The sequence below is a fragment of the Carassius gibelio genome, chromosome A24 (assembly GCF_023724105.1).
Source record: "Carassius gibelio isolate Cgi1373 ecotype wild population from Czech Republic chromosome A24, carGib1.2-hapl.c, whole genome shotgun sequence".
Classification (NCBI taxonomy): Eukaryota; Metazoa; Chordata; class Actinopteri; order Cypriniformes; family Cyprinidae; genus Carassius; species Carassius gibelio.
Window position 1 is genome coordinate 14,452,402 of NC_068394.1, and position 23,067 is coordinate 14,475,468.

At 38.1% G+C, this 23,067-nt stretch overlaps 1 protein-coding gene across 1 annotated transcript in view; it reads right to left on the minus strand.

Annotated features, from left to right (window-relative positions):
* vopp1b (VOPP1 WW domain binding protein b) overlaps positions 1-21,289 on the minus strand; it is a 34,577-nt gene extending 13,288 nt beyond the window's left edge. Inside the window, exons 1-2 of the mRNA XM_052542736.1 lie at positions 20,987-21,289; positions 12,815-12,873 (exon numbers count right to left, since the gene is read on the minus strand). Coding sequence (XP_052398696.1) covers positions 12,815-12,873; positions 20,987-21,037 — 110 coding nt within the window. The 5' untranslated portion in view covers positions 21,038-21,289. The remainder of the gene's footprint in view (positions 1-12,814; positions 12,874-20,986) is intronic.
* Positions 21,290-23,067: the final 1,778 nt, after the last annotated feature.

Here is a 23,067-nt window from a genome sequence, read left to right on the forward strand (position 1 = left end):
GGAAATGTGTTCAGTGACTCCATATTGTGTGAAAACGACATGAAATGTGTGAATGGTATGGCCACAATAGATAGATGCTGTGCTAATTGTGTTTAGAGTTTTGAAAATGTGACAACTGCTTGGACAAATGCTTGTTAGCGACTGAAAAAAACTGTAAATGACTCTATTCAAACTAGGACACTGTAAATACATAGAAGGAAACAAGGTGAGTAGAGTAGTATTTTAAAGAAAAATGAAGAAACAGAACAATTATTAATACATAAATTATTATAGTTTTTCATTTTCAAATGCACCATTTATTCATTTTACTTTATATTATTACAGGGTTTTATAGCTCTTAATCTCAATAATTTGCCCAAGCCTTAAAAAGGTTTTAAATTAGAAAATAAAGTGTTAAATTCATGGCATTAAATATTGAATAAACTGCAAAAACTTTTTTTTTCTGTATGATTATTAACCATACAAATAATACAAATAACATCTTTAAATCATGAAACATTTACATTTACAAAATTAGGAAATTGAATATTGTTTTCTGAGAAGTCTTGTTACTTTGCTTCTCAGTGAATCTTTAGACATTTTAATATTTACCATACATTTTTTATTTATTTTGTAAAATGTGTTTTTTTTTTTTTTGTCATTAAATGCAATAAAAAAAATAAAAAACAAAATGTAAATTAGAAACGTTGTTACAAATAACTGGAAAATAAAAATAAAATAAATCTAAATTGAAATATAATTTTTTTTTTTAAAGATTGATGAAATGACAAAAACACAAAAAATTACTAAAACTTTTTTTTTTTATTATTATTTTTATACATTTAAATAAATATATATAAATGACTGTGTATCGCTGACAAACAATAATTAATGCCCATTTTTGTTCCCAGAGCTCCTTTGGTTCTGTCTGGAGCAGAATGAATCAAACTTAGTTTCACAGCTTTCTGCAAACGTGTCTCTGACTGAAGAGTGCGAAACAGCTGAGAGAAAACCCAACATGACAGCTGAAATAAATGATCGTCTGCTCATCTCAGACAGACGAGGACGTCTGCACCCGGCTCATGATCCATCATCGCCTTGAGCCCTTCATTCATGTTTAATCAGTCAGATCGTTCATTACATAGATCATCTCACACTGACAAAACTCAGTGTGACGTAAAAAACCCCCCACAACAATATCTAGAACCCAAAAGCAACTTTAACTCCAAATTACAAAGACATGGCTAAAACTTGAAATGAAACATGACATTTTGAAGTAGAAAATCTTCGCTTTACTTTACAACTATGAAAATTATTTTTACAGGGAATGCATGTTATATAGAACTGGTGTCATCTTCATCATCAGCCTCATCTGCCTTTATTTCTACAGGGTTTGATCATTAAAGCTTCTCAGCATATTGTCACCATTGATAATAATCAGAAATGTTTCTTGAGCAGTAAATGATCATATTATTCTGATTTCTGAAGATCATGTGACACTGAAGACTGGAGGAATGATGCTGAAAATACAGCGGAGCATCACAGAAATACATTACACTTTAACACAGATTCACACAGAAAACAGAGGATTTACACTGGAGTAATATTTCACTGTTTTTACTGTAGTTTTATTAAATAAATGCAATGTTAAGCACTAACAGAATCAAATGATCACGAATACAAATATGACAGAGATACAAAATGTATCATCGTAAATGCTCAATTCTACATTCTCTGCTAGTGTTTGGTACATGGGTCCTGGATAAAAAGTGTATCTTGATAATCTCTTGATCACTACATAATTAATATGATGTGATTTATATCTTGCTAGCAAATCATCCTCATTATGACCATCTTTAATATAAAGTGGGACTTTATTTCCTGCATGGCGTGTATTTTCTCTCATTGGTTTCAGAGAGTGCCGTATCTCACACTTCACATCGTTCGTATCTGATGGAGTGCAGTGAAGTTTCATCAGTAATACTTCATTCATAACTTATTCATATCACTGAAATACTGCTGAACTTCACCAGCGGTCACTCACAAGTCCCTGCATCTTCAGTTATTACATACTGTGGATATTTCGGAAACAGTTTCAGCTACCGATAAGTTTCTACAACTAAATTCCTTCTTCAGAATTCTGCAGATTTTAATCTAAAAAATTACACATTTCAATAAATTAATAAATCATTACTTTTTTTTGAATCAGGGACACATTAAATTGATGCCAGTAAAGACATTTATAATGATATAGAAGATTTCTCTTCCAAATAAATAATGAAAAATATTACTTAAGGTAAAATAAATTAAATAATCAGCTGTCATTAATGTAACGAATTTAAGAGAAAAGCATGTGCTAATTGAAACATTTGCTTAGAATTTTTATTTTATTTGATCTATTTATTTTGGCATGTTTCTTCATGTCGGTTGCACCGTGTATATTTTAATTTTGGGGAACAAAAATGTCTCAGATATAACATTTCAAATATGAATGATCCTGTACAAAAAAGTATATAGTATAAGAATATATATATATATATATATATATATATATATATATATATATATATATATATATATATATATATAAATATACAGTATTTTTTATTTATTTATTAATTTAGCTGTTTTAATGAAATGTACAGTGCAGAAATTAAAGAGTTGCACAGTGCAAGCAGTGCAGGTCATGTCTTTTAGGAGACAGTTACTGTTTTTGGATAAAAATATACAATTATTTTTATAGAATAGAAAAACTTTGTTTTTGTTGGTTGCACACACAACTGTTAAATATTAAAATATGTTCCCCTAACAAATAAGACTTAACATGCTATCACTTTAAAGCGTAATGCAACTCAAAATAAATATAAAAATCAATGTTAATTTACAAATGAAAAACATGCTTACTGTTGAAAAGGTGTATTGAAATCATTGAATGTATGAATTGTATTTTTAATGTATTTATCTCCAGACAAAAACCAAGTGTAATGTCATCGCCCAAAGGCCACTCTGACCGTCTGATGTAGAGGTGAGCCTGATTTCACCAACTACAACATGTTCCTGGTCAACATCCTTGTTGATCCTGGAAAAACATTCCAATCAACCAATCAGAATTGAGATATAACTTCACAGGAAATATTAGTTTTAGGCTCACAATCAGGTTTAGCTGCTACTACAGCATTGTTAGCCAGCTATCATTTCACACTGATTTTAGGAATAAATTATGGGTAGGGAGGCAGGGATTGGGTTAAGTCTATATTTTTGGACAATAATGTTGATCCAGGAACACGTCTTACTTGGCAAAATCACGGCGACCTGATGTAGACGATGTGGTTTTATTAACAAAGTTCGGAAGGAGCACGATAAGATAATCATCCAATTTGGCACAGGTGCATCTCGTTTAGCTAATCTTAACTAGCACACAAGCGTATATATATCCAGTCTTCCTTCCTCCTGTCCCACGACGCTTTTTAGGCATAGACTGTTTGTCAGCATTTGGGTCGCTCTGTCTGTCATCTTATCTCAGGCCCAATCTTCCTTCTGACGAAGATTTCTATACCGGGGTTTTTTCAGATCTGCTGCTTTCTGCTGGACCCATGATCACTCCTACCCCACCAAACACTGCTCTTCTCGCCAAGCCACACGTTGTGGCCAGAGATCGTGCAAATCCCCGTTCTTTTTGAACATATCTTTTAAGCGAACGAATCTTGCAAAATGAAAAGCTCTGTTATAGGTACTGTGCACATACGCTTGTTTCCATATTCAGCAAATACAAAACATAATTCCACGTTTAATCCCCGACTTATGAACATGAATACATACGTTCATATGAACTGTCTGACCAAACAATTAAAATGCTAATTATGCAAGGAAAGACTCATGCTTTGCTCATCTGAACAATTTAAATAGACTTTATATATAGAATGCGATTATGAAGACGCTAAATGCAGGTTTGGCTGCTAACGTTTGTTAAACGACCTTATGACTTAACTCTGTTGGATGACGATGCCACTCTTAACCACGAAGCAAAGACATTACATTTGCTTTACTGTGCATGTGTAAACCTCACTGAGATGATACAGACATAAGTTTCATGCAATATTCTGGCAGGACATATTTCACCATTTACTGGCATGATTACTCAGAATTTTCTTAAAAGCAACTAGCCTCATGTTTTGCCGCAGGACAGCAAGTGTGAGTACATTTTCTGTTGTCTTTTTAGGACTGTAATATGAAAAGCATGCAAATTAAATATCTTTAGAAACGGCTTGAATTTGAATATCACATTACTGCAATTAACATTACTGCTATAGACATATACAAAACTAAACATGCTACATCGTTTCAAAAGCCTCTGTTTCCACAGTCCATACTACGACAGGAAAACAGCATCCCAAATTTATTTGTCAGAAGGCAGAGGGCACGAAGACCTATTAGTGGTCAGACCAAAAAGTTCACCGAACCCACTTCAGCCAATCTCTGGCTGGAAACAAAGGTGGTAAAGAAAGTGTGATGTTTACAAAAACCGCCAACTCAACATTCAGCACTAGTTCAGCAAAAAATGAAAATGTGCTCAAATAAGTAACGTCATGAACAATCTTGCTTGGCTGTGATCTGCTCTGGTTCTTCAGCATCCAGCAGAGCTCGAGGTCAACATGTTTCTCTCTGACCACAGCTTCACGCTTCAGAGCTTTACCTGTGATGATGATGATGATGATGATGATGGATGCTGTCTGCAGTGGTTTAAGATGATAAAACACCATTCATCCAAATGGAGAGAAACAAATCATAATTCATCCAAACTTACACTTTAAATCTCAAAAATAATGAATAATGCTTGTGCTCATCTGGCATGTTTTTACTCGGCAGGCTTAAACACAGTTAGACAATACTTTGTCTTATTTTTGAAAACTCAATATAAAGTCTATTCCTGTGATTGTTGGCATGCTGGGTGAAACCAGTGGCAGTGTGGATGCTGAAGCAGATAATTAGCCATTGATGAGCTTTCAGCAGAACATCTGTAACTGAAGCTCCTAATTACCAGCACAGCCCTTTGATTTAACCAGCGTAGACTTTCTGATATCTACTGCAAGCCTGTGTTCAGTGAGGTGTAAAGCAACTCTGAAGAAGTCATGCTTTAGAAATAATTATTAGAAATAATAAAGAAATATATACAGCTGTGGTCAAAAGTTTACACACACTTTGCAGGATAATGTACATTATTTTACCAAAATAAAGAGAGATCATGCAAAATGCATGTTATTTTTTATTTAGTACTGGTCTGGATAAGATTTAAACAAAAGAAGTTCACATATCGTCCCTCGGCTATTAATGCATCGTGTTTCCTTCTGGATCATCAGTGAATGTTTGAACCTTTTTTAATATTTGTGTTTGAGTCCCTCAGTTGTCCTCAGTGTGAATAGATGGATCTCAAAATCATACAGTCACTGCTGGAAAGGGTTCAGATATGCAAAAGATGCTGAAAAACTGAAGAAACAGCTTCTTCTGAAGAACGCTGCTCAGTTTAACTGTTCGGAACAAACAAGGGACTCATGCACAACCATCACAAAACAGAAACACACAGCTGTGGATCATGCCTAACCTGATTTTACCAAGTGAGACATGTTCCTGGGACAACATCGTTGTTGACCCTGGAACAACATTGTGATTAACCAATCAGATTTCAAGAACCAGTTTATAGATTTTGTGAAGTTTATGCTTAAAATCAGTGTTTGGTGCTTGTACATCAGTGTCATTCATCTATCATTTCCTCTGATTTTAGGGATTACTCATGGTTAAGGTTAGGTTTAGGTGTAGGGATATGGTTAAGAATATATTTTTGGAGTAAAATGTTGTTCCAGGGTCAACAAAATATGTTGACCTAGGAACACATCGGACTTGGCAAAATCAGGACGTGCGTGGATCATTCAGCTAACAACACAGTATTACGAAATCAAGCACATACTGTATAAACTTTAGGAAGGGTAATCTTTATAAATGTAACTATGTAAACATCTTTCATGTGAAATCACATATTAAGGTTAGTGCTGAAAAAACAAACAAACATGCATTTTGTATGACCCCCCTTATTTTGGTAAAATTTTGCAAATGCTAATTTTGACTACAACTGTAAATATAATATTTTTATTAGTATTTTTAGTTTAATAAATCAAAATCATAAAATATTAACCTTAATTTATATTGTGTATTTACATTGATTAAAACCTGGCACTAGGCCTCTCTGATATAAACAAATGCATTTAGCAACTAAACTGTGTTGCAGTGGTTAGTAAAGAAGAAGCTGGATTCTGCACAGTATTTCTAATAAATATAATATATATAATCGCTTTTCCAAGATGGCAGCGCGTCCACATGCAGCGGCTTCTCTCTGTCCCGACAGAACGGTGTTTTCGTGTTTTTTGTCTTGTGAGTCGCAGTGTTTTTGCACGTTGTCGTCGCGTCTACCTGTCTGTAAGCGCAAATACAGTACTGGCTAATGTACGCTCGTTGGACAATAAACTGGACTACATTCGTTTACTACGCTCAACTCAGAGGACTGTAAGAGACTGTTGTGTTTTTGTGTTCACGGAAACATGGCTCAGCAAAAGCGTTCCAGATGGCGCTATTCAGCTCGACCAGCTGACGTGCTATCGAGCGGACAGAGCTCTCGTCGCGGGAGGAAAAACCCGCGGCGGGCGGGCTTTGTTTTTATATCAATGACGCGTGGTGCAGCGATACTGTTGTGATCTGCAAACACTGCTCACCCCTGGTGGAGTTTATGATTATTAAGTGCCGGCCGTTCTATCTGCCGAGGGAATATACTGCTATACTGCTCATTTCAGTGTACATTCCCCCATTCAACATCACCAGCAACAGGAACGACGCACTTAAAGAACTGTACCAACACATCAGTGAGCAGCAGACAGCACACCCCGATGCTTTTCTCATCATAGCTGGGGATTTCAACCATGCTGACCTTAAGAGTGTGTTTCCAAAAATACACCAGCACATCAACTTTCCAACATGAGGTAATAACATTTTGGACTTTGTTTACACCACACAGAGAGGAGCTTACAAAGCCCTCCCCCTCCCACTCACCCACCTCGGAGCCTCAGATCACATCACTGTCATGCTAATGCCTGCATACAGACCGCTCATTAAAGTCGCCAAACCAGTTTACAAACAGATTAAAGTGTGGCCAGAAGGATCATCAGAGATTCTTCAGGACTGCTTCAACACAACTGACTGGGACATGTTTAAACAGGCTGCCACATGCAATAACACCACTGACCTCCAGGAGTACTCAGAGACTGTTACTGCCTACATAAATAAGTGTATTGATGATGTAACGATCACAAAAACTATCACTGTCCGGGCCAATCAGAAGCCATGGATGACGGGGAAGGTCTACAGACTCCTGAAGACGCTGAACGCTGCCTTCAGAGCTGGAGATGAGGTGGGCCTGAGAACAGCTAGGGCCAACCTGTCCCGCGGCATCAGAGAGGCTAAGAGACAGCACTCCAGGAGGATAGCTCACCAATTCAGTAACAGCAGAGACACTAGGAGCCTGTGGCAGGGGATACAGACCATTACGGACTACAAGCCCCCACCACGGACCTGTGACAACAACATCTCTCTGCTGAACGAGCTGAACACCTTCTTTGCTCGCTTTGAGCAACAAAACAGCACCACTGCACAGAAGACTGCACCTCCTCCCGGCGACCAGGTGATGACTCTGACCCCATACAGCGTGAGGAGATATTTCAGTAGGATCAATGCCCGCAAAGCTCCGGGTCCTGACAACATCCCTGGGCGTGTACTGAGAGACTGTGCAGCATAACTCACTGATGTCTTCACAGACATTTTTAACATCTCACTGAGTCAGGCTGTTGTTCCCACATGCTTTAAAACTACCACCATCATCCCAGTCCCGAAGAAGCCATCTCCATCCTGCTTCAATGACTACCGTCCTGTTGCACTTACCCCCATCCTCATGAAGTGCTTTGAACGGCTAGTCATGCACCACATCAAGTCTGCCCTCCCCCCCTCCCTGGACCCCTTCCAGTTTGCATATCGGTCCAACCGCTCCACCGATGATGCCATCTCCACTGCCGTCCACTCAGCACTCACCCATCTGGAAAAAAAGGACTCTTATGTCAGAATGCTGTTCATAGACTTCAGTTCAGCATTCAACACAATCATCCCTCAACAGCTCATCTACAAGCTGAGTCAGCTGGGGCTCAACACTTCGCTGTGCAACTGGCTGTTGGACTTTCTGACTGGAAGACCTCAGACAGTACGGGTCGGCAGCAACACATCCAGCACCATCACACTGAACACTGGGGCCCCCCAAGGATGTGTGCTGAACCCCCTCCTCTTCACTCTGCTGACCGATGACTGCACACCGTCACGCAACTCCAACCTCTTTATGAAGTTTGCAGATGACACGACTGTGGTGGGTCTCATTAGCAACAAAGATGAGACAAACTACAGGAGTGAGGTGAGCCGCCTGGCCATGTGGTGCAGTGACAACAATCTCTCTCTGAACTTGGAGAAGACGAAGGAGATTGTTGTTGACTTCAGGAGAGCACACACTCAGCACATTCCTCTGACCATCAACGGTGCGACTGTGGAGAGAGTGATCAGCACCAAGTTCCTGGGTCTGCACATCACAGAGGACCTCTCCTGGACTGAAAACACCGCAGCACTGGCCAAGAAATCACAACAGCGTCTCTACTTCCTCCGCAAACTGAGGAGAGCCAGAGCCCCACCCCCCATCCTGCACACCTTCCACAGAGGCACCATCGAGAGCATCCTGACGACCTGCATCACTGTGTGGTATGGCGCCTGCAACGTGTCCTGCCGAAAGACTCTACAACGCATAGTGAGAGCAGCTGAGAAGATCATTGGTGTCTCTCTACCCTCCCTCCAGGACATTTATGGAACCCGTCTCACCCGCAAAGCCCTCTGCATCACAGGTGATCCCACCCACCCATCACACAGCTTCTTCAGCCTGCTGCCATCAGGGAGGAGACTGCAGAGTCTGCAGGCCAGGACCAGCAGACTGAAGGACAGCTTCATCCACCAGGCTGTCAGGAAGCTGAACTCCCTCCCGAACCTGCCCCCCCTCCCCTCTTCTTCCCCAGGCACCACTGAACTATGAACCCCCCCCCACTAATTATTTGATGACATGCACGAGTCACTGGTGCAGCATTGGTCTGCTCACTCACCGCTCACTACCTCATTCGGCATGGAACCACCTCATCAGTCAGTTAAATAACTGCTCTTGGTCACTTGTCACTTTAATCAGACTTAAGATATTTTTAATAAGTGATTTTTTTGCACTAAAAAATATTTTAACTGCACTGTTGTTCACTTCATTGATTTGCACTATGTCTGTCATTTACCTTGCGCTGCTTTATTTAACTTTATTTTTAACTTTTATTTTTATTATATGTCTTTTTTTATAATTCCCTTATTGTATAGTTGTATCTAAATTTTATATTTGATCTAGTTATTTTTTTAGGCTTTAATGTTAATGTTATCTGTATGCACCGGGGTCTGAGAGTAACGCAATTTCGATTCTCTGTATGTATGTACTGTACATGTGGAAATTGACAATAAAGCAGACTTGAACTTGAACTTGAATTATCTAGTAATAATAAATTCCCCAATTTAATGTCACCACCAGCAAGTCTAAATATGTGCAATAAATCCCTGCCATGATATGATCGTCTATGAAACATGCAAGACTGTGTCCAGGTAAACTGAAAGTCTTCATAAAATATAAAAGAAGGCTGTATCAATATTTACAGCTGTTCAAAGAAATCTTTGATCTATATTTAAAAAGTGACACAGATCATACTGTATAAAGCACACGTGATCAATAAATGATGACAGTCCACACAACAGCAACTGAAATAGATACTGCATGAAAAAAACAGTACAGAAATACAGCATTATGAGTTCTGATCTGACAAATAAAGCTCCTGATCCCTCAGATCTGTAATGTGTACAGCAGCGCTCGCTCCGATGCTCACGGCACGCCTGCTGACGCTTGAATCGACCTGGAGCAGATCAGAGAAGGGTTTCTGGAAGCTTTTAATCTTTCAGGAGGGATGGAGACAGTGGCAGAAAGCTGAATCATCAGAAAAAACACGGTCTGTTCGCCACGATTAGCCTGTAAACATTAGAGTTTGGGATGATAGAAACTCCACCTTAAACACAGCATTGCTGCAAATAAAGAACTATGGTTGAAGTTTAATAGACTTACAGAGAAAGGTCTATAATTTACTTTAGAAATCAATAACACAGCAACTTAATCAAGGGATTAACATTTGTAAATGTGCCAGTGTAACACTAATGAGCGGATGGTATTTCAGCCATCTGTTCCATATTAATGAATCCTGACTCTCTAACACATTATGCACTCAAAGACCAGAACGTGAGTAAACAAGGACCTTCGTTTTACAACATCTTCCAACATAATTCACCATCTGGGTGCCTGCAATATCCTATGACAGGGTCACATTTATTGCACCTTCGAGACAGTCCAGAGATACACGCCGAGCCTCAAAGGAAAGACGAAACACATTCCACAACACACACACACACACACACAAACCTTTCTTAACGTTCTTTACCTTCGTCATTTTATTACTAAGATGTATTTTGATAGGTTTGTGTGTTGCATAAAATGGTTAATCATGTTATGCGAGGATTATAAATTGCTGACTTGTAAATTGGAAATGTTTTTGGAATGAATGTTCTCAAATAGAATCATGAGTTGTAACCCTACCCCCAAGTTCTACGAGCTTGTTAGAATATCACTGCTTAAATCTGATAAGCCATAACTTATTAGAGCGGGCGTTTCCCAAGAGACAAAGGAACATATTTCTCCCGCTTCAGATCGTGGACGTTCATTGGTTGTTCACACAAACAGAGGCGTGAACCAGTCAAGACATAAGAACTGACACAGGAAGTTCCTCCTTCTCTTCTCCTCTTCCTCGTCTACTCTCCGCTCTCTTCTCTGCGCTTCCGTCGGGTAGATGATCTCAGCGGCTGAGAAAACAGCCTCTTCTCATGGCTCCTTCGGGAGCTTCCATCTCTGTTTTCTTTTGTTTTCTGTACTAAGTTCCTCTCTACATGAGGAAGACGAACGCTGACTCATTACGTTCGTTAGACCTTTGGAATACCGTGCGTGTCCGCAGCAGCCCCGGAAGACACGAGAGAACACACCAATCACAAAGAGACACATGCAAGTATTATTTTCTAGAGAGATTGAAATGCTGCTTAAAGTTTGTCTATTACCTTTTCAAGGTGATTTGATTCGTTGTTGTCTTTCAAAAGGTTACTGTCTGTGAGTTTGCATAACTGAGCGTATTCTGTGATCGCGCCTATTCTCTCTCTCTCTCTCTCTCTCTCTCTCATCCTCTCTCTCTCCCTCATTTGGTTTCCGTTGTCTTGTACAAAGTTTACTGTCTGTATTGTCGTACGCGTAATTACTCTGTGTGATTTGTAGTTTGATGTATTATTAGTTCAATTATTAAAAACCAATATATATTCATGATTGCTTCTGTCTAAAACGCTCACGTCACGAGTCAATGAAATTTCTGATCTTACAAGCTCTTTACTTTTCAGTAACCAAAATTTCATAATGATAGGATAATGTTTTCATGGCCAGAGAATATTTTTCCTTGAATTATAAGAAGTGATAACTTTACTGAAAGTCGATAAGTTAATCTTACGGCCGTTTGCTGAACAAACCACTGTTTGATTTGCAGTAATTTACAGTAAGAGATATCACTATAATTGATATGAAGAATGGAATACTGACATATTAATGAGTAAATTACAGTGCCTTGTAATGAGTTATTGATATATACAATTCTTGTAAGGTATAATTTTCTGTGCGTCAGGGTCTAGGCTTCAGCTGCTCGATGGGTTTGCCATCTCACACGGATCAGATGCGTGTTCCTTCACCAATCCAGCACGTACCACTGAGCCCAACTCCTGCTTTATCTGCGGAAAGCCATGCAATCATATCCCCCACATGAGCACCACTGCAGTTACTACACCAGGACACAATCAGAGATAAAAGCAGGCCAACCGGATGTTCAACAGCACGAATCCTTCGACTTATGAACAGAAAGAACGTGCAACATTATAATTAGAGGCCTGCTATGAACTCCTCACAGACTCCAGAGGGACAGAACATCAGCCTAGAGCTCTTAAAGGGACAGCTCCCAAAAAATCAAACATTTACCATCATTCTGTCATTGTTCCAAACCCGTATAACTTTCTTCAACTAGCTGCTCTTTTACATTCAAGGACAATAAATGATACCAGAGCCTTTAAGCTGTGAGATAAAGCAAGTGCTCTGAATCCATTCAACAACCTCCTTTGGAACCTTTAAAAAGTATTATTAAATATTTCATTTATTATTATTATATTATTTATTGTTATATAAAGTTCCACAGGATCTCTGTGTTATCTCTTCACTCCAAGCCCTCATAACTTACTTCTTTACAATGTTTCTTAATTGAATGCTTGAAAGGCTGAAAGTCTGTCTGCTCTATTTCCAGAGCTGGCATTATCTCTTTAACTAGATGTTATCTTGTCACCCACAAGCGCACGCAGTGTTAATGAACACGGATTTGAAGCTTAAGTGAAGGTAATGGCAGATTTTCTTGGGTCAAACCAATGAGGCTCATCACGGTGGTACACCACAAAACAGAGTTAATGCACGTCTGAGGTCATAAAATAAAAGACATAAACAAAACCACTGTTGCCAGATGAAGAGAAACTGTCAGAGAAAGACAAAGGTGATTGTACGTACATGAAATAGATGGGGTATCCTCCTTCAATATACCAGCAGTACTTCTTTGCTTCTATGCACTGCAAAAAAAGAAAAGAATAAATGTATTCATTAAACTTAAGATACATTTAATGTACAATTATATATTATGTTTAGACAATATTCTGAAAATGTTACAGAATTATTATTTTATGATTATTATTTTAATAACATTTACCACATCCTGGGTAAATTAACTACATATTCACATTTTTTTGCATCCTGATTTGAGGTTTCTGGACACTTAAAAACATCTCAATGTCATTAAAGGAGACGCCTAAGATCAAAGCAGGAGGAGTGTGCAATGAATCAAACAAGACAATGACATGAAAGGCAAACAAATGAAAGCACACGCTGTGAATCTCTGTAATCTGGCCATCCTCAGCCAGGCGTTCAAACTAAAACAACTTGCTGTGGCTCATGAGAAACTCTTCACAAACCAAACAAACCGCAGATCAGTGTTGGCTCACTCGTGTTCATTTCAGTTTGAGGGCGAATGAAACATGATTTTGTGTGGACATACAGTGCAATTTAGTTATTTAATTTGAAACTGAACATTTCTGCTGAACATTAAGAAATACAAGGAAAGGGAAGAAACAAGTTCCTTCCATATCATCCAGTTCTTGAATTACTGTCAAATATTTCATTGTTTGAACTCTTGTTGAACATCACACTGAAAGACAAAAACTTGATGATGCAACCATCATGAAATATGAAGGAATTTTCAGCATTTTCCATATCCTGGAAGAAAATAGAAAATATCCTGGAAGAAAATAGAAAATATCCTGGAAGAAAATTACCAGTAGGCTATATAAACAATTAAAATGTATAGCATCATTAAGATTTTTTTTTTTTTAAATAAGGAATCACAGTTTCCACAGAAATATTGAGCAGCACAACTGTGTTCAACATTGATAATAATCAGAAATGTTTCTTGAGCAGTAAATCATCATATTATTCTGATTTCTGAAGATCATGTGACACTGAAGACTGGAGGAATGATGCTGAAAATACAGCGGAGCATCACAGAAATACATTACACTTTAACACAGATTCACACAGAACACTGATGATTTACACTGGAGTAATATTTCACAATATTACTGTTTTTACTGTATTTTTGATCATATATACATATATAGTGGTAGTATACATATAATAATGGTGAACTAAACAGACTTCTCTCAAAAACATAAAAGAATCTGATAGATCCAAGACATTTGTACTGTAGTAGAAGTAAAATTAAACCCCTAAATATTAATATTTTAACTCATCCTGCAACATTTGTTCAACAGATGTGAATGACATCTCAAGATCTGCCCACTTTCTATTACTTTTCTAAGAGACTGGACTAGCAATATTTGACTGGAGGACAATAAAACAAAGAAAGAAAACTGCACTTGATCAATACATAATGTGGCTCTTTTGACCTGAGCCTGTAAGAAAGCACACAGAACACTTCAGTAACCATCCAGACACACAAACTGACTTATACACAACCAAGCAGAAGCCATACTGACCTCCTGAATATAATATAATCTACGTGTAATGTAAATAATGTAAAAATGCCAAAATTACTTCCAACAGTGCATTAGATGCACAGATCCCAGGTCACATATTACATGGATAGATCAGTTCACCTCCAAAATGAAAAGTCTTTCAGACGATTCCAGTCAAAGTTATATTAAAAACTGTCCTGGCTTATGATGGCATTGGCCGTGATTTTAAAGTCCAAAGAAGTGCATCCATCCATCCATCATTAAAAATGCTCCATATGGCTCTGGGGGTGAATAAAGGCCTGCTGAAGCAAAGTGATGTGTTTGTGTAAATATCCACAACTGTATAAACCACAAGCTTCTATATTTATATAAATCCCACATGTGGAAAGTGCCAGTAAAAACAAAAAACAGGAAGAAAATGAACCAAGGCTGTTTTCCACGGCAGCGTTAGTACTTCAGCATTAGTCATGTAATGACTAACACTGTGAACAGCAGCAAAGCCAAAGTTTACAGACTGTTTACAGATCCGAGTGTTTGCCAAGCAATCCAGGTCTGTGATGAATATGCATTAGACACATCTAGTCTCACTGCACTGATGCCTTGGGACGATATCAGCCGCGTATCAGTATCAACACAGCCATCTGAACGTCTACTGTCTACCCTCCGGAGTTCAGAAAGAGCTCAATTAATGACCACTCCTACACGCAAACCTAAAATCAACATTCATGCACTTATGTTATTTGCAGCAGCAGCATGATGAAGACAAAAAAAAAGATATTACGAGTGCTAAAACCCTGCCATCGCTACGCTGGATTAAATTAATAGTGGAGTGCCGAGCGTTTCTGTCCTGCTAAGCGTTTTGCTGATGATGTTAGCTGACGTGATGTATAAGCTTTCTCAGTGAGCAGAGTAGAAACCTGTGATATTACATTTCATACAGCCGTGAGATTGTTTCGCCGGGCGAATGAGAGCAAACTGGGATTCACGGCAGACAAAGATCCACCAGTCAGAGGAATGGCTTGTATGTGTGTGGGTGGAGTTATCCAGAAGCAAACATCTCCCTGTCACTGCGTTGGGCACATGGAGAAATAACCGAGATCTGACAGCGAGAGGAAGATCACAGACGGCCAATTAACCCTGCGAGTCAGCCGAGAGCTTTCATTAGTGCGTCCAGCTGTCCTCAACAACACCGCTTTACCAGCAACTTACTGTACGCACAGCTGAATCATAGAGTCAAACCGGTGGCCAAGATGCTGTATATGCATTAAAAATACATTCTGAAGAGCAAGCATAAAACACTCCTTAAAAACATGACTCATCTGGATGCTGATCCAGTCGGACAGATTCCCTAACACACTGAACGGCTACAGTAGCTACTATACACTCTTCTTCACAGCTCAATCTCATATTCACAATAAAACATTAGTCTGCTTAATTTTTTTATTTGTTTCATTTTTTTTACAACTCTACATACTGTAATGCTACTGAAAACAGGGTACAGGTATTCACTATTAACTATGACTTTTCTCAGTAAACTCCTAATTTGTTAGTAAGGCAGTTGTTTATGCATGCTGATGAGGAACTAGTTCATAGGGAATAGAGTTCCCTAATCTCAAGTGTTACCAAAAAATAAATTCAGTTTCTCCAACACTGCTGTGCAGCTCATATATAAATATCCACGTCAAAACAAACAAACAAACAAACAAACAGCAGACCTTCTGATTCTCTCAGGGATAAAAATTAAGCCTTGGTCATAATATACTTATGACCACATTATTCCACTATGCATGAAAAGAGAAAGATAATGCTGATCTCAACAGTCCATCATTTCTGTTGAAGATCCGAAAGGTCACAGTTTATGGTGTAAGCAGGCCGTGACTAGGATGGCAGTTCCTCCCATGAGTCGTTTAGCATGGCCACCTAACGATACGAGCTTTAAGACTAAATCCAATCAGATCTCAAGCCCTCTCACCAGGGAGATCTAGCGGGAGAAGCAGTCTGCTGTTTGTGAGAGCTCAGGGCTTGAGTTGCGTGTTTGGTTCAGAGAAACAGTGTCATTACCAACCTTCTCATGCTAGGAATCACACATGCACTTAACTGCTCTCGGCTAAAGAACAACAGTTTCGTAAGAGAAGCCAGCTGGGAGGAACATCCTCTGGGAGTTTGCTGGTTTAGATTCAGTTGTGTCTCAACCCTATTCCGCCTCTTCCTCTGCAGTAATGTCCTGAATCCTCTCTGTATTAGGCAGAAATTGGAAATGGTTCCAGTTAATGTGGAGACTGGAAACTCCTCACACACTGAAAAAAATGTTATGTTGAATTTACTTAATTTTATTACGTCAAGGGGTTGCACGAAATAAATTTATCTAATTCCAGATATAGTTTTTAAGTTGAGTGAACTTATATTTTATAAGTTGAGTTTACTTATATTTTATAAATTGGTTGTACTTATATTTTATACATTGAGTTTATTAATCTCTTTCAGTAATTTCAGATTAATTATATTCATAATTTTAGCTAAACTATTTTGAGTAGAATTTACTCAAATTAATTGTGCAACCTAAACAATTTAATCGTTTAATTTCTACATACTAAAAAATAGTTTTAATCCAATTTATTTTTATCTATTGTATCTTTCATTAATATTCAAACAAATAAAGCAAACCCAATGTTTTTAATTCTAACTTTATTTCTCTCATCCAAGATATTTTTGCTCTCTCAAACAAGAGTGACTGTAATGTAACTCAGTAGTCACCATTTCTCAGAGACCTCAATACATGGTACACCACACACAATGACGGTAACAATCAGTGAATAGTGTTTGAGTATAAATGGGTCATTTTGAGTAGAAAACGAACTTCAGGCATCACAAAAATGAATGTCACTAAAAATAACATCAAAAGCAACCATACAACTGTGTAAATACAACTCGAAAACTGTGAAAAGTTTAACATTTTTAATTATTCATGCCCCAGTGCATGATGGGAAATACACTGAAAAAAATGATTCATTGAATTTACTAAAAACAATTATTTAAATATAGCTAAAATAAATGGATTGCAACCACTTACCATAATTTTTTTAGTAAATTTAATGAATCATACCATCATAATCAATTTGTTTAAAACCAATTAATAATTATTAATTAAAATCAAAAACTAAATTTAAATGGATTAAACTAGCTAAATTGATTTACGCTTAATTTAATTGGGGCCATAATCGTTTTTTTCAGTGCAGAACCAGGACTTTGTGTCTGTGACACCATCCAATCAGACGGTTGGCCCACGGTCAGACGGATGCATGCTGACCAGAGAAGCGGTTTCACAGACTGGCTGGCCACTGACACAACAACTCATTTTACTGGAGCATGCGCAGTGAACCATCATTATTACTATGCTGTGGCATTATTATTACTGTTCTTCTTGCACATAACTCGTCCTGCACTGTTTGTCGTGGACCCAAGAATCACGTGGTTTATTGACGAGAGGTGTGCTATGACTTTCGTAAGAAATCAGGCTTACGATGTTTGCACAGTGGGCGAAAAATCCCGTAGACTTTCACAGACTCCGATAAACAGATGTATATCTCTTGAAAGAGAAGTGTCTTAGAAACGTGGGGGCGGGATCATTTGACTCAGGGCAGCTAACAGCCAATCACAAACACTTCCTACCCACACCCTAGCAACCAAAACCCTAAGAGTAATATCTTCAAATCCATGAAGGTTGGTATATATCATTAATACTGGCAAGCCGCTTTTGGAGTATTATCATCGGTAGCTACCAAGTCACTCCCTAGCAACCAAACAGAATACCCTAGCAACCATTTATCAAGGCCAAATCAATATGAATGTAAAGAGCACATTTCTAAAGAACTATTTTCCTGGACAGAATGTCGACCTGGAAACAATGCTGAGTTTCCATTCTACAGTAGACCAGATGAAGCACAGACAGTCAATGCAAGACAAAACAAAACAAAGGCTTGTCAAACAAACCATAAATTGCACATATTTTCAAGAAGCTGTTTATGTTTTTACTCCATTATCATCCTTCAGTAATGTCACTGCTTATACAAAAAACCTCCTGAGATGACAGACGCGAGCAAACGGTTGTTTCCTGACTGAAGGTGAATGGTTGTTTCTGAGCAGGGGTTAGCATGAGTCCAGACAGAGCTGCTTTATTGTGGCCAGCGGCTCCACGACACACACGTCAGCCCAAGCGCTGGACCACTGACCGCCTACACAGTCCTGCTGTTCAGAGAGCGACAGCAGCTGTTAACTGAGGATCCACGGCATCAGGCTGAAACCGCTGTCTCTGGTTAATATAGATTCACAGATTAACACAAATCCCTGTATCAATGCTACATCACCCAATCAAACCCCTGCTGTCTTCTGTCAACTTCTGACTGATCCCGCAGTCTTTGCTCAGTGACAGGAATCGACCCGGGTCAAGCACTCACAACAGGAAGCTGGATATGACACACAGACTACAGAATAACACTATACTTCTCATTAGACGGTTAAAATGCGCTCAGCTGAAGTAGCTCATGCATTTCATCAACATCATTTACGTTTAAATTCAGATGAATGTATAATGGATGTTTACACTGTAAAAATGATTTCAATGGCAAAAGACTATTAAAATGCTGTGATATATTTCAAGTCATTTTAGAATAACATGCTGCTAAATCGGCAGTTTTATTTTATTATTATAATTTTTTACGTTGCCAGAATTCTCTGTGTGACTGCTAACATTTCATGAATTTTTCTTCAAATAAATATTTATTATTGTGTTTTCTTAGCAGGTGATTTTAAGGTGGTTGTCAGTATATTATAAAGTTGAAAAATATTCGTCAGTTAATGACATATACAGGTTTGTTAATGTAAAATTCATTGAAATTTGTTAAACTTCAGCACAGTTCTTCAAACCATCGCTTCCCATTTTTACCATAAATTCAGAGTTTTTTTTTTTTTTGGAAAAAAGGCAAATTTTGTGCATTTCACAGTTTCTTTGTTTAAGTATATTTTTTAACCATTATTTATTCCCTTTTGCCTTCATTACTTAATAAAGTGGTTATATGTTGTGACAAACAAATGTAGATGCAGTACATCACACCGCTACACATCAACTTCTTAAAGGTTTCCTTTAATTATTCACTGGTTATGAAATACTATTTCACCCGAGAGGATAACTAAATTCAGCTAGTTTTTTTTTTTTTTTTTTTTTTTTTTTTTTTTGATGATGATGATGATGATTAAATTAGAAATATTCAGGCTAGCTTGAGAAGAAGCCAGTGTTTTTACTTATTACAAAAAATACATCCATAGCACAACTCATAATGCCTTCTTCTGATTATCCATCTGTGGCACAAGTGGATATGAGCCATAAATCATCAATCAGACAGATAGATGTGTGTCGTTCCTCTCTGAACGAGTCTTTCAGAGTCACGGCCTCCACATCATTACACTGAGAAACAACATGCTTGACTGTGTCTGTGAGAATAGAGCTCTATCAGCACTGCATGCCTTGATGTTATGCTACAGTTTATGAGAGAATAAGCTGTCATATTGATGTAGTCCCATCTAAGTGATTATGACAAAGTGCCTCTCTCTTCTCTGACAGGCCAGTGTAATGATGAGGTGAAATATACCACGCTGTATCTGCTGTACAGTGAGGAGCTCTGATGAGGCTTCATGCCTTAGCTTCGCAGGAGACTTTGAAATGTAAATGCTGTAGATATCAAAGGTTAGGAAGTAATTTGGAAAAGAAACAGCCAACCCACAGCAAAACGGCTAACAGAGACAGATACATCAAATCAGATCGCAGCAAACCAGCTGAGTGTACACATCTACATACATATAAAAATAAAATAAAAAACACTGGGATCAAATCAGTATGCTGGTAAAATTAAATAAGATTAAACCGTTTTAAAATTAATTTTTAACTTAAATTTTCAAAATATGAAAAAATATGCATTTCAGCAGGAATGCGTGTATTATACATATACATTTTTGGGATCTCATTACATTGTACATTGTAATAGATACGATTTCTCCAATAATTATGGTAGAATTTTTATATTATTATTATTATTTTATTTTTATTTATTTATTTTTTAATAAGTGAATTGTTCAGGGGCAAAATAAATAAATAAATAAATGTATTAATTAATTAATAACGAATATATTTTTACATTCAGTCACCCATAACTTCCTTAATGGGATTTTCATGAACGCGTGGACTACTTAAAAGGCCTTAATAACCCATCAGTGACAATTCATATGATGTAAACACACACACACACACACACACACACACACACAGCTAAAACACTTCTAGCACGTCTGATTTCATCTCAGAAGAAAAACTACGAATAAAACAACCCCCCCAAACAGATCTAAACACAATGCAGGTTATCTATGTGACTGAACTGAGACACCACAGTGGTCTTTACAGTATCTCTCCTGTGATTTAGTGAAGGAGGAGAGGACAGAGACAAAGACTCAACTAGCTCCATCACATACTGTACATGAAACACTGAAGTAACGCGGCTCCTTAGAAACGCGCCAGCACCGATCTGGCTCGAAACAAGGGCAATAACGAGCCAGTGAAGTGGATCCTCGCAGTCCGATGAGAAATGAGTGAGATTGTGAGACCCACCTGGAGGAGCGCGCACAGCGTCAGCAGCACCGCCGCTCCATGGCGCTTCATGTCGGCTCCGAGGCGCAGAGAGATCCGCTGCTGTCAGGACCCAGGTGTCATAGCAGTAAAGCGTGGATGTTCACAGGTGAAGCTCGAGCATGCTGAAGCTGAGGAGAGAACAGCGCCTGCATCTCAGCTCGACTCGCGCGCGCAACAATGCAATGCATCTGATTCCAGCGCTGAAGAAAACACAGCACGCGATGAGCGCGCACAAACAGCCCTGGGCTTCTTTCTCATCCTCCCAATACAAAACCGCTTATTATATACTTCAAATAAAAAAGGCACATATTGAATTACAGTACAACGTAGGCTAATGTTACCTGGATATAAAACGTAGAAAGAAAGTAAAACGTGTGTGTGTGTGTGTGTGTGTGTGTGTGTGTGTGGATTGAAACAAAAATATGAAACCAAATGGCATTTATTTTAAATATATCCTGGAACATTCTTGCTATGTTTGATTTATATAATAAAACTAAAATGTTTATTTTAACTATTTAAATTCTGCTTTACAGTGCATGCTATTTTTTTATAATATTGACTGAATTCAATTACAGCATTTATATGCATTTACAACCTTTCTCCTCTGGGAACATGTACCAAAATCAGAAAAAAAAAAACAAAAACAAAAAAAAAAAACAGAAAGAACTGTTGTATAAACGGGAATATACATGACTATGATGACAAGAGAAAGCAATGGAGATGATGTTGGAAAAACACATAAATCCTATCTACATCAGTGTTTCTCAATATTTGTTATTTTCCTGTTTGCTACTGATTATTATTTTTTCCCTATATTTTTGTGAAACATCAATCCACTTTTTTATGCTCTGCTCTCTGTACCTTCTTGAAATATATTAAATCCTATATGCATTTAACAGGTCTTACCTTAACATTTATATCTTCTGCACCCAGTCTTAAAGTTACCTTTGCAACTTTATGTGACTCTCTAGGAATAACTGAACCCTTTAACAATATTCCTTTTATTATCTGCTTCAAGTGTGCTAGTGATCTTGAATGAAATGACACAGAATCAGCGTCTGTCTGAGGTTTATTTGTCCTCCCTGTGCATCCGCCAATGTCCGTTGCCATGGCAGCAGTTTTTATCTAAACAAAGAAGAGGAGAGAGAGAGAGACAGAGAGAGAGAGAGAGAGAGACAGAGAGAGAGAGAGAGAGAGGGGGAGAGAGAGAGTTCATGCTAGTGTTTTTGTTTCAGGGCGTTGATTTTTTCACTTAATTGGGTAGCCTCACTAATGACTAAGGCTCTAATGAGTTGAGATGATGAATTGAAGTCCCCCTCTACTGTCTTGTTATGTTGCCAGGAGTTTGTGAAGAGAAGCTGGGGGAATGCAATTAGTTCTGTGGGCCGTGACTCAAGCTAAATGTCCCCACTGTCTGTCATCACCTGTCCATGAAACTCAATCGCACTTTCCCTGCTTTGGTTCTCTGAACAAGGGATGATGTTATATGATGGATGGCTTCTCGCTCAAACTAAATTACAACAAAGGAAATGTAAAAAAAAAAAAAAGCCTTCGTAGTTTTAGTCAATGATAACAACACTTATGCCTGTCCATAAATTCCTGTCAAAAATGAACCAAAACATTTAAATAAACACAACAGTGAGAAGTCTATAGTTTCATCGGTACTGTAGGCAGCGTTCCTTACTGTATTCTGTATTACTGTATTCCTTCATCTGTCCAGCTGGTTTGCTAAAACCTTCTCTGCTGTCAGAACACAGAGTTTCTTCATACTGCCAGTGTTAGACATGTGAACATTTAACCTTTGAACGAGGCCTTCACATGGCTACCAGCTCAAGCTGAGATGGGAACCTGCAGCCAAGCTGATGATGTACGAGTATTACAGTAAAACTGCAAAATGTCACAAAATGACATTTCTAAAAGATAAACCAAGGCATTACAATTTCTTAAACATCAAATCAGCAGATATAGCACTATTTTACAGTCACTCTTTCCTCTCTTACTTCTCCTTTACTGATATACTGTAACCAAGCAATAAAGTTTTCGAGGCAATGATGTATTGT